The 12,930-nt window shown below is 36.5% G+C and overlaps 1 protein-coding gene across 3 annotated transcripts in view; it reads right to left on the bottom strand.

The window, feature by feature from the left end:
- LOC112454271 (glutamate receptor ionotropic, kainate 2) overlaps positions 1–12,930 on the bottom strand; it is a 236,688-nt gene that overhangs the window by 21,903 nt on the left and 201,855 nt on the right. For all 3 annotated transcript variants that reach the window (XM_025015565.1, XM_025015567.1, XM_025015566.1), the window contains exons 6-7: positions 11,987–12,128; positions 3,401–3,568 (exon numbers count right to left, since the gene is read on the bottom strand). In XM_025015565.1, the coding sequence (XP_024871333.1) occupies positions 3,401–3,568; positions 11,987–12,128 (310 nt within the window). The remainder of the gene's footprint in view (positions 1–3,400; positions 3,569–11,986; positions 12,129–12,930) is intronic.

Raw genomic sequence — 12,930 nt, 5'->3', positions numbered from 1 at the left:
TTTTCTGCAGTTGATGCCGTGCCAGATGCGACGGACGATATAATTCGCTTTTCGCGAATTGGCGTTTCGTTATATTCGCTTCTTTTATGGCGTGTGGCAGCAACGCATCGTGCAAGATTCACTCTTAAAATCCTTAAATTTTTATTTTACGCCACTCGAAGTTTACGAGACCAGACTGTATTTATGTTCCTACAACGAAATATGATGGTTTGACACAAGCCATATTTATTAGCCATTATTTATTAGCAAAAAAAACGTTAGACAGACTTATGCTCTTCAAGCTTAAGACTTAAGATGTAAGAACGATGTAAATTTAATCAAGAAAATAATTGTTAATGATAATTAGCGATTCTTTTTTTATTGGTAATTTATAAGCATCCTTCCGAAAATTATGTTTTATATATAGTTATATGTTATATCTATATATTTATAAATGCTTTCTTTACTCACGCACATATGTGAGGAACCACGTAAAGTAGATTATATGTTAGCATGTTAGGACGACAAGCTGCAGATATAAATGGAACAATGGTGAGAATGAGGGTGCTGACTCGAGTAATCTTGACAGATGAATGAAGATAAAGGAGCAAAGACTGCTATTTCACGAGACATCGTGATTAGTCATTCCCTAATTGTTACCTATGTGTCATTAATTGAGTGACGCTCAATCAACGAGTCGTTAAGCAAAAAACAAGCGATTAGTCTCTGAATCGATTTGTCTCTTTGAATCTATGTACGCGTGTCACTCAATACTAATGAATTTCTATTCACTGTAATGCATTATTATATTGTACGAAAAGTAAGTTTTACGAACATTATTTAGAGGATTTAATTAATATCATAGATTGAGAGGATTAAACGTTGCGATGGGTGATAATAATATGACGATAATAAATCTTTTAACAATTTTGAGCAAAGTTGTACATGTCCTATGTGAAAATCTGATGAATTATTATATTTCGTATAGATTCTGACGCTGTTGACGTTAAATCTTACGCTGTAACGCCATACAGGACGTCGGTATATCGACTTAATCGATACATCCAATAAAATGTCGACACCTAATGGAAGTACCTGCAAACTCGTGTGTACTTTCATGTACGCCGTCTATGTACGTATATACCGATTAATTTGCCGTCGTTTCATTACGCCGCGCCGTGTACAGAGTGTGTTCGGCACAGAAGTAGGTAAACTGCACACGTAATTTCCTACGCTGCGAGTCGCGCGCGCGACGTTTCTCGCCTTCGTATATGGATTGTATTTTGAAATCGGCTTACGGAAGTAAAGGAAGTAGTACGCGAACTGCACCCGCAGCGAAACTAACACGGAAATCATGTTTACGCATGGACTACGTTCTATCTGACCTGGCCTCTTCAAATTCGAGGCGCGCGCATAAAAACGGAGAGGTGTTTGCGGTTTCCGAGAACCGAGAAGGTAGTTATATGTGATGTGGAATTGAAGAGCAACTTGCTTGTAGTTTCGCCGTATACATATTAACATTACTAACATTACGCTGTACGGATATAAACTTGCGTAATATAATATTACAGTTGCGGTGTATAATATAACAATAAAATAGTATTCTAGCTTGATGCTGATGCTTGTTAATATAATAATACAGAGATGTGTACATTGCTTTAGTTTAGTAAAATTATTATTTTAAAAATATTTTAAGATTTACACTTATTTCAAGCAATCAGTCTTAGAAAGTGTTTTAGCTTTATTATTTATAGATTTAATATTTTAAACTGAAATCACCTGAGAATTTAATATAGATGTAATTTTTTGTCTTATAATAAATAATTCTTATTGTTAGATGAATCTTTTACGCGGAGTATGTCACAGGTATACAAGAGATTTACAACAAAGAGAATTGGGACGCATAAACACGCGCGTGCTAGATGTACGTACTTTATATATGTATATATGTACACTGGGAAATTTTTATACTTTTGTAAAAAAAATATGCTGCTTAAAGTTTTTGTGTAAAGTAATCAATACATATATGTGTAGATTTAACAAATGTCTGCTATGTTAATTGAACTTAACAAATATAAAATTGTTAAAATAATTTAAAAACTATATTAAATTAACAAAAATAGTGGACCGTTTGAAACATGTGTTTTATATTGCATGTGATTTATGTTATGTTTAACACAAATATTCCAACTGTGTAGTTTATTAATTACTTTATATATATAGTTTGAAATATAGAATAATATTGATCGATACATTTTTCTATCCTTATTGAAAAAAAAATCTCAGATGGAAAGTAACAAAAACTCCAAGTAGATAGATTCGAAAGCTTTCAGGAATTTTACTACTCTCGGATTTGAATATCTTCGCTCCAAAGCTCAAGACATATACAGAAAACAGTTATATTCATATAAGTTCATGTCTGTGTATTCTTAATGCTTACATAATTTCACGCAAATATACTGAATATAGTAAAGATGCAGTTTCTACTTTCTTAACGGATCAATTTGTTTCTAACAAAAATTTGGTTGGCTTTAATTTGTAATGTTTTTCCTGTGTCTATTAAATGACATTTTGGTAAGCCGTACATTAAAAGCTAATTCATGTAAAATTAAACGCGATAATTTATTGGGGGCATTATCTTGCTAATATACCGTCCTATTTTTAATAATCAGAATATTGTGATTAGCTTGACATAGTTATACTTTATCTTGGCCTTCAATTCATTAGAGAAGAAACGTAGGTAATTTAGTGATAAAGTAGTGCTGTGCATGCCTGTATAATCACAAAGATTTTAATTTTCTCGCGTCACACATAGTACTAATAGCCAGCGAGTTCGTTCAACGGAATCAAGAACGGGACGACACGACAGTCGTTCAGGTCTTTTGCGGTATTTGCATTCTTATGAGAATCGGCACGTGTCACAGGGAATTCAATTTCCTCACGGGCGGTAGTCAAGTTCCAAATGGGGGTAATACCCAATTATTACATTCGCCCCCGTTATTCTCGGCCATGTCAAAGAGCGCGAGCCGGCTCGCGCTAAGTCTTTCGCGAGAGCGAAAGAACCGGAGAAGAAGTAGATCGATGCGGCCGTCAAGCGGGCTTGCGCGAAGAATGCGAAATTAGAGTGTTATTACGTGAGACGGCGCGCGGCCGCTTTAAGGACGGGAACATATTTCGCCGTGAAACGATCTTTGCATTTGCATTACATAACATCGTACGCTTATACTTTGCGACGCCGTATATCTCGCGTCGGGTATTATTTATATATTTATATACTTTATACCCGAGACGAACTTTGAGAGCGAAATATCGACATCGGTAAAATAAACGACTTCAATATGACGCCGTATAGTGGCCTGCTCTTTCCTATACGGCAATCCATTTCCGGTTATCGTTAACTTCCATGTGAGATGCATCTTACCTTGTTACTGTTCTGTCCCATGTCGAGCTCGCGATTGTAGCGCTTCTCACCGTAGATCCAGTCCTGAATTACCTTCTGGATTTCCGGCTTCTCCGGGTCCACTAATCGAAAGGCAGTGATATTGGTCCCGCCGTGCTTGAATTCTTCTAAGTCGACGGTATGCAAGTCCTGAAAAGAATTCGGATTGATCGTGACGTGAATTCTCATTAGTTACATGCTTCTAGATTATAAAATTTCATATCAGCTGCAGTCTAGGTACTCTGTGGAATACACAGTAAAAAATAAAATGTTAATCGTAACATTTTTCAAATGTCCCAGAAAGTCCATTTTAAATTTTGAGTTAAAATAACTCATTCATCGTGTGTTACTTGTTGACAAATTAGAAATGTTAATTTATTGACACTATATTTTACATTTATATTTGTTCTTTTAACTTTAAGTATAATGTAAAAATAACTTGTAAAAAATGTCGATATAACATATTTGAATAAACGATAGTTATTTCAACTTAAGAGAAATGTTGTTTTGAACATTTGATTGTAGTAAATTTGATTATTTTGTATGTCAAAGTTTACGATTATTTGAAGATTTACTTTAACTTTTGTTTATGTTAAAATAACTTTAAAGCGTGTTGATTTTTTGAAATAATTATGTTAAAAGGACTCAAAATAATATTCAATTTCTAAATGACATACATAAAGTGTTAAGTTATCACGTTGACATTAATATAACACATGAAAATGTTACGAAAATAATAACATAGCTGTTGTATGTTAATTTTACATTGAAATAATAGTCAAATCTTGGTAGCACAAGAAAATTTTAACATTTGGACACACGATTTTTTACTGTGTATATAGTCTCTTTCTGTGTTATCGCATTTGATAGATTTTATGAGTGACCATGCACTTGTATTCAATTTTTAGAAATTGCCTTAGATATTTTTTCTATCGATCGCTTGAATATTATTCGGTCTCACAAATGTTATCGTAACGTATTAATGAATGTTATAGAAAACGACGATGTAAAAATAATAATTCTATATTTTTACGAATTAAAAATCTCTCTCTTTCCCAATATCGAGCATGCAAATAATAAAATCTAAATATTTTCTGGAAGAAGCAGGAATTATGTTTCAAATCGAGTTGGTAAGGTAAAACTTTCGTTGGAAGTTCCATTTTATGATTTAATTGAACGTGATTTAACCATATAAGATAAATCTCAATCGGATTCACATGGTAAAGCCAATGTGACGTTAGATTTTCTGGAGGATATTTTCTCGTGACGTTCCACGACTTGTTTCAGATTACGTATAGGATCCCGCGAATCACAGATGTCGAACCTAGTAAAGCTGGACGATTTCCGTTCGACTCCAGAGATTTGATGTTTTGTTTCCTATAATAGTTCAGGTCTGTCAGTTTTTTCACGCTGCAAAAATCTCGTGTCCGACTTGTTAGAAGAAAAAAAAAGCATCCAGGTTGTTCTCCGGTCGACCGTATCGTCCTTCGCTCTCCACGATTTCTGACTATTCCCAGCAATCAAAGGGAAATCGAAAGGTCGATGTTTTATATTGGATGAAGAAGTCATAAAAGCAGCGTAAGCGATTTGCGAACGCCTCTCAGTTAATGGATTTTGTATTGACAAGCGTAAGAGGAGCGAGATAACAAATAATTCCAACGTGGAAAGAGTCACACGCTTTTGTGTATAATGTAAAATATATTGTGTTGAAACATCGCATTTACATTGTTCAAATAAATACATGTAATAGAAATAAACATATAATTATATCAGTATAAATATTTAGCTATAGATTTTAATTCGAGTTTATTATTAATTTATTAATTTTAATGATCAAAATATTGAGCATTGAAGATTTAATTAAATTACGATTAATGATATTTTCATTAATATTTTCATTAAAAAGAGGATTTATTTCTATAATTGTTAAATGTACTATAAAATAAATAAAAAGAGATTCGGTATGTTTTTCTCAAATTATGCATATAATTTTCGATATTTGACTTGTAATTCGAACCGGATATGCGAGTTGAAGAAAATAGAAGTACATTTTATGTGTACTAGTATTGATTCTCGATTAGATAGCCATAGTAAAATACGTTAAAGTATTAAAACAAAACTTTCGATACAGCAATCGTCGGCCTGACGAACTGGATCGATCATTCCTCGTGTACATTTCTCTCTTTCAGAATTACTATGAAATATATAATATTGGGTATGAAACGCATCGCCATTTATATTCGCCGCGATTGGCATCTGAGGCAGGAAGGACGTTTGAATTTGTATTCTTCATGATAGTATTCAGTAGGTATCGACAGGAGTGGAGATAACTCAAGCATGAAGCGTCTGCTCTCAGAGGCCGGTATCTGTATCGCGCGGTGACGCTTGTGGGCCGACGTGATTTAAAGTCGCGTGCAGCTCGAAGGCGCGTCCATCCCGGTCCATCTTTTCAAATACTCGCGAGGGATCGCGTCGCGGCCATTTATTATCCTTTGTCCCGCATCCGGAGCATGATGGATAAGTCCGTGTTCCCGATCTCCCTCCCTCTTCGCCAAGTAGGTGGACACAGTTGGCGACATCGTATACGTTCCCGCGATGTCACGCGAATCGATTGACCGCCGCGCAGCGATTGATCATCGTCTCGCCTCGAGCTACATCCGGTTTGCACTCTTTCAAGATACACATCGCAACGCGGTGACGATATCGCTTGCCGTCCGCGCAATAACGCGCGGTCGATGGAACTGCATTCTCCGTTACGTCCACGAATTTCCCTCGTCCTTAATCCCGTTCTGTCCTTTATCACCCCTTTGGTGATCGTTGCGCAACACGATTACCGAATCTCTCGGGAGGCAACACGAAGATGGAGACCATAAAAGGAATCATTTGGTAGCGCAAGTTAGAAGATTATGAAGATCAGTAAGTTCAAAATTTGCACCCACGCTTAATGAAGTAAAATATCAACGTACGTAGAATCGACTTTTTAGAAATAAAATTATAGTACCTATCAATAATTATTTTGGAATAAATAAAAGATCAAAAAAATTTTCGCAAACACAAACTTAACATAAGATTTATATCCATTTTTACCAATGTAGATTTAAAAACTAGGAAATTTTAAAAACTAGGAAAAGATAAAAAGTAAGCTAAACCGAGATTAAATTAATCTGCATTGATATAGAAATGGACATAATTAATCATTATACTTATAGTATTAAATATTAAATAATAATAAAAAAAAAATATAGTAAATACCAAAACAGTAAAATCTAGTAAATAATAAATAGAATATATACTAAATAGTTCAATAATAGAATATATCAAAATCTTTGTTAAAAAATTGCTGTTATCGAATTTGTTATATGTACATATAGAAGACTTTGAATTATTCAAACACATTAATTATTCATGATACTATTGGTGTTTGCAGAAGCAATAACAGATAAACAAGAAAATGATATATAGACATGTATATAATGATATATGAATGATATATGGATTATATAATTGTTATAGATATAGGTTCAATAAATATAAACATAAATAAATAATATATAATGTTAATGAATACCTTTGAGTATAATGCGAAGAACACTTTCCGATGATAAAATTAATGGTTATTTATTTAAATCCGTTTATTCACTCACATACACACACACATACGTACACTTTTTAACGAGTTTAAAGTTGCTGCGCTCATTTTATCATTGGAAAATCATTATGTTACCCCATTTGCTCATCAATTCCAATTACTTCACTCGAGATGTGCATTTAATATACACAATGTAATATTGTACGTATGCACTGATTATTGTCATCGCAGGAATAACTGATAAAGCGAGGGAACAACGGCGATGAAAACTCGAAAGTGCCTGTGAGGATACGATGGCGAGTGCTGTTGTTGCGTGCACCCACTTGTGCAACCTTTTTCAGTGTGGCGATTTATGTCTCTCGCATGCAACATTTTATTAACACGCTGCTTCAAACGCGCGAAATTCCTTTCGCATTATGCGCGCCGAGGATTACGCGGTAACTAAATCTCTACCCTTAAAGGCTACACTTCAAGTCTCGACCACTTGAGGCTACGCTGTCCATGTATGGTCCTCGCAACTTTCGCGTATAATTCTGCAGGGTCTAATCAACCAAATTAAAAAAAAAATTATACGTGAAATCAAGGTAGGAAAGACTGAAGAAAATAATAGAATTAAAAAATTTGTCAATAATTAATATTAAATTGTTCAAAAACGTCGATTTTTGAAGGTGCAATTTTAGCAACATGAATGAGCGTTTGAAATAGACTCTAGGTCCAAATGTGAACCCAAGTAGCCTTTAAGAATTAAATTAATACCCGTAGAAGAGAAGCTTTGTTATTTACCCTTCATATATAGTTTACCGATCGCATCAGTTACTCGATTCGACGATGATCGTGGCACGTCTTTTTTCGGATAGTTTTCGTCTATGTTACATTGGAAAATAGATTACTCTCCTCGCGTGTCCGTCTCGATACGGAACCAAAGCTATTGTATATGTATAAATATACATGTACTATCGGATTTTTGTTTATCAACAAGACTAACATACGGGCGAGTAACAAAGAGAATGGCTTTTTTTTCTGAGTGCGTTATCATCGTGCTCGCGGCATATGATAGATCCCGGCAAGAATATCGCTTTTCACACAACACTGCGTCCATGCGTGGTTGTTACGGAGTCTATCACGGAATTTCGTTGGCTCGTAAACTTGTTGTTGTGAAACGGGAACAGCCAGCGAATCTATGTGGGCGCGGAGAACATCATCGTTTGACAGATGTTCAGTTTTTGTACATCGATGTGTACTATGGCGCCGTACAAACATGGCGAATCGGTGAAAGAAAATATTTTGCAGCGGTATTTTAAATATTTAATTTTTGCAGTCGATTATAATTATACGATTGCGGTGACAGTTGAAGAGTACAGGGGAAAAACGATGCTCAATGTCCATCCGGAGTAATTTCGAGGGAAACAACAATTTTAAGTTTCGAGACCTCAGATATCTTAGGAAGCTATTGAGAGTACTAACAATGAATATCGGAATATGTATAGTGTTTACTTATTGTTAGTGTTTACATTTATGTTGGATGGTTCTTATCCCTACAAGCGCGTGGACTATTGTTTTTCCCCAGCACGATACATCTTTCGACCTTATTTCCAACGAATTTTTATTGTTCTTGATCGAAACAGATAAGAATCATTTTGTTCGTTGAAAATGTCACAAGATAGCATAAACAGATTAATTTCGACACAAAGTGGACTTTGATTTTTTCCCCTTGTAATTTTTTACCCTTCAATTATGTACCGATAAGAATTCTTTTGCTAATTTTGCGTTAGCTATTTTATGTTTTGAAGAAAGAATACATATGATGGAAAAATATTTTCCCATTGTAAAAATTCTATTAACTTTGCTCACATTATGCAGATTGAAATACATATTAGAAATTGATAATAGTTGTTCCGTTTTTAGTAAAAACATTAAATAGTGAAAGATCCGTAATTACCGTGATTAAATCTCAGTTTAGTTTAAATTAACATCTTTAGTTCGAATTTTACATTTAACGTTTAGTTTCGTCTAATAATATCAGATTACATCTTCGTACTTAATAATTAATTAAATACTTTGCTAATTTGGTGGGTTAATAAATAAATGTACAAATTTCTTTTAAAGTAAACGTGATTTCTTTAAAGGCTTTCAGGATTTCGTAGCCATCTAATTAACTTCTTTAAGCGATTTTCGCGATTTTCACAGTTTTCTGATTAAAGGCCGTGTTGAAAGCCGTTTTATTTGAACGGAATTTTGCTTGAGAAGTATTCTATTTCAGCGCGGAATAGGATATTCCCGGGACGAGCTCAAGAGCTCCAAAGTGTAGCGTGAAAATCCAAGGGCGTATCATCCTAAGCGATGGATGTCCGTAATAAGCACTTTAATGGCGGCCAAGACTATAACGACTATAACAATCATCGTAACCGTAACAGGCATAATAACCGTAATGATCGCGCGGGGACTGGGGGTGTACGCGTCGACGCCACCCATAAATTCGTAGAAGCAGAATGCTGAAAGCAAAATTCGTACATGGTCTCAGCTCTCCACCGTGGGACCCGCGCGAGAGAACAGACTCCCATAATTTCATTGCGAAATCACTGTTTTATGAGGCGAACTTAATTCAATGAAAGGCAATTCGTCGAAAGCCAAGCCGGAGTGACCGAGCAGGATTCATTAATGCTCTTACCCGGTATCCGCCGAGGGAAAGGGCGCTCTGGGCTAACGGTGTGTGTTATACCTATATCCGACCGCGTGTAACACAGCCGTGCTTCCCCGATCCTGTGCCGCGGAAAGGTCAGGTTGATGGATGATGGCCAATTTTTCCCTCCGAGAGCCTTGACGACTGACCGGCGTAAGTGAAAATAAATAGTCTCCAACGCGAGACATATCGTCTCGGGAATCGAGCGGGGCACACCGTTAAATTCCCCCGGTGCGATGGAGATCGGTCGCGGCATTAAGCAATTATTAAGCAGCTTCCTATCCTTTTCATTTCGCCGAGCTTTATCGTGTCGAGCAATCTGATCACACCTCTCCCAACTAATAATTTATCATTTGCTTTCCCATTATATTAGATAACGTTTCGTTTACACTCGGTTAAAATTCTTTTTTTTTTTTTTTTTTTTTTTTTAATAGCTCCGCTCCATTTATTTTCGGGATTTTTCTTTCGTTTGCGTAATAATTAATATTAAGAGTAAACATCCCACGCACAGTTTATAAATTAATAGTTTAAGCTGATAGCTAAGTTAAACGATGCAAATTTTACAGGGGAACCATTAGGGACGATTATATATTATTAATGAAAATTTATATACATACGCACATAGCCAACCTCATTAATCTTCCTCAAGTTACTGTTGATAAATATTAAACGGATAATATATCAATTTTTACTGGTTCATTGAAGATGCAAGCGATTTTGCACTTATCCGCGTCAGTGAAATAAAGCAAAATAATGGAAGAAATTTTACGATTAATTTAGGATTCATCGTTTGTTACACCGTTAAACTGGAATTGGCCAATATCGGCGACCGATGTACATTCGCCGTCGGTATTAATCGGTGTTTTTCCCGTAAAACAAACCGACCATCGTCAGTACAGAGTCAACGGAAAGAAGCCCGGGGGGGAAAAAGAACGTAGCTCGATTCTTCCGCGCTCGAACAAATACCCTCGCTGATTTACATTTTAATGGATCTAAATTGAAATCTAGTAAGGGGAAGGGGGAAAAGTACCGAGATAAATTGCGTCGCTCGCGGTTATATAGCGTGTCCGTTTAAAGCCCTATTTATTTTTTATCACTTATTGCCGTCGCGGATGTCGAGTCGCGTCGCGTCGCGTCGCGTCGTCGGCGTCGTCGGCGCGACGACGCGCTTCTCATAGCGTCCCCGACTGACGTGACGCCTGCCTTCAACTCGCACTGTCGAGACGGCTGTAAATTACTAATTATCCTGAGACAGCTTCCAATTTTAACTGCAGCAGGCCGACGTTTTCGCTTTTTACTCATTCAAAAGTCACATTGCGCGTTTGCCTGCGTAACGTTTTCATCATGCTCGCAATGAGCTTGCAGACGCGGAGCGTGTAAAGCAAAATTTAAAAACTTTACTCCTTGTATTGCAATTAAAAATTACATTCCATACTCGAGATCTCGCGATAACCCCTTTTCTCGCGATTAAATTAGTTATTCACGAAAATTATTCTCTTCCCTTGGAACTGTATTCTAATCTGATATAAAAAAAAGACATAATTTATTGAATCTTATTTGCGTTATCGGTCTTATAGAGTCGATGTCCCTTTTTAACATTTAACGTCAATCTAAGGGGCTTTTTGTAGCTCGAAGATATATTTTGATGTCTTAATAATTTTTAACAGATCCTTAATTTTAATATTTTATAAAATTACTATTAAGTGTGTTATTTAAAAAAATTGAAATATATCATTTTTACCCTTATCCTAAATAATGATTTATTCGCTGCGTATATCAATAGAATCTATCATATTGCTTCGCGACTTCATAGCGTGGCAGAATAAATTATTATCTTTAAAATAATAAATAATCGGGCAAATTTGCTACTATCACAAAATAATACCGCGAACGTTATTCAACGTCACGTTGAGCTGCATTTTACGTTTCGCTGTATATCACGGCGGATCTCTCTCACTGACGGCGGATGGCAATCTTTGAACCGTTCGTACGGTGAGCGATCCCTTGTCTTTTTAGTGGTAATTTACGAGAGGTTCAAATATTCCGGGAGTAAAGTTATCGATCTTGAGTCTTCGTGGGAAAGCGCCAACTCCTTCGGCGCAGCTTTCTTGACAGGGAGGCACCGAAGACAGGGAGAGAGCCGCAGGTGGCTCAGACGATGAAGATTGCGAGAATTAGTCTTACAAGCAACGCGCCTGATGCAATTTCGCGACTCTTACGTGTCTACTCCGGATTACTCCGTGGCCTATGACGGACGGAAAGTCGATTGTTAATCGCATTTAATCTTGGGGGTACCTACCAGTGACGTGATAAGGTAGCTGTGATAGTCGCTCATCATTCCAATCTGTTGCGCTTGTTTCAGCACGTCGTAGATCCTCTCGGTGGAACAGTCGAGCACGATATGCGACTCCGCAGAATTCTTGATTTGTTTTAGCAACGGCCTGAAACAAAACAATTTTTTCCGTAAGATGTCACTTATTCTCAAACTTTTATAAAGGAAATGTTGAACGCTGATAGAATTTAAGCTACAAGAGAAGGTCTCAAGGTATGTCGAAAATTTTGCTGCAGAAACATCTCAATTTTCATTTAAAATTTTTGCTAGTTTGCAAAAAAAAATAGATTAAATAAGATTGGGCCAAGCAGCAAAAGCAGAAATCCAAACGAAAATTTTTAATTAGAATTTTCTAATGCAGTCTGTCGAGATGTAATTGGTGAAAGAAAGACAAACGTCAAAAGCACATAATATATTTAATGTGAAATTCTGCAGATCACTTCGCGCGAAAACTCACTCGCTCACTCGCGATGCTCTTCGGAAGCAGAACGGTTCCGATTCCGGACATGCTTTTCGTCGTGTACTACTTTTAAAATTTCATACTACTACCGGCTGCTCTCCGGCCTCTTGGCCACCCTTCGGGTTTCTCCCTCTCGCTGCCCGTCATTCAACATGCACGATAATGCGAATCTCCTTATGCAGCCCGTGGAAGTCGGGATCCGGACTCGCCATGGGAATTTTTCATGCTCTATGCATAATTTAGCGAAAGTGCCCTTTATGCCCGCGTTGCTCTCGTATAGCTGTATCGTCCTGTGAATTTCATTTCTGTCCCCGTCCCCGTTGGTGACGATTGCATCTCTCTTTTCGCGTCTGCGACTTTATCGAACAATGAAATGGAGAAGGGCGAGTGTTGACGGAAATGCGAGTTATATGGTAATTTTTAATAAACAATTGTAATTTTCTTTTGGATT

This window comes from Temnothorax curvispinosus, unplaced genomic scaffold, assembly GCF_003070985.1.
Source record: "Temnothorax curvispinosus isolate PA1 unplaced genomic scaffold, ASM307098v1 QBEX01004937.1, whole genome shotgun sequence".
NCBI lineage: Eukaryota > Metazoa > Arthropoda > Insecta > Hymenoptera > Formicidae > Temnothorax > Temnothorax curvispinosus.
Note: the sequence above shows the minus strand (reverse complement) of the source record. Positions and strands in the feature narration are given on the sequence as shown.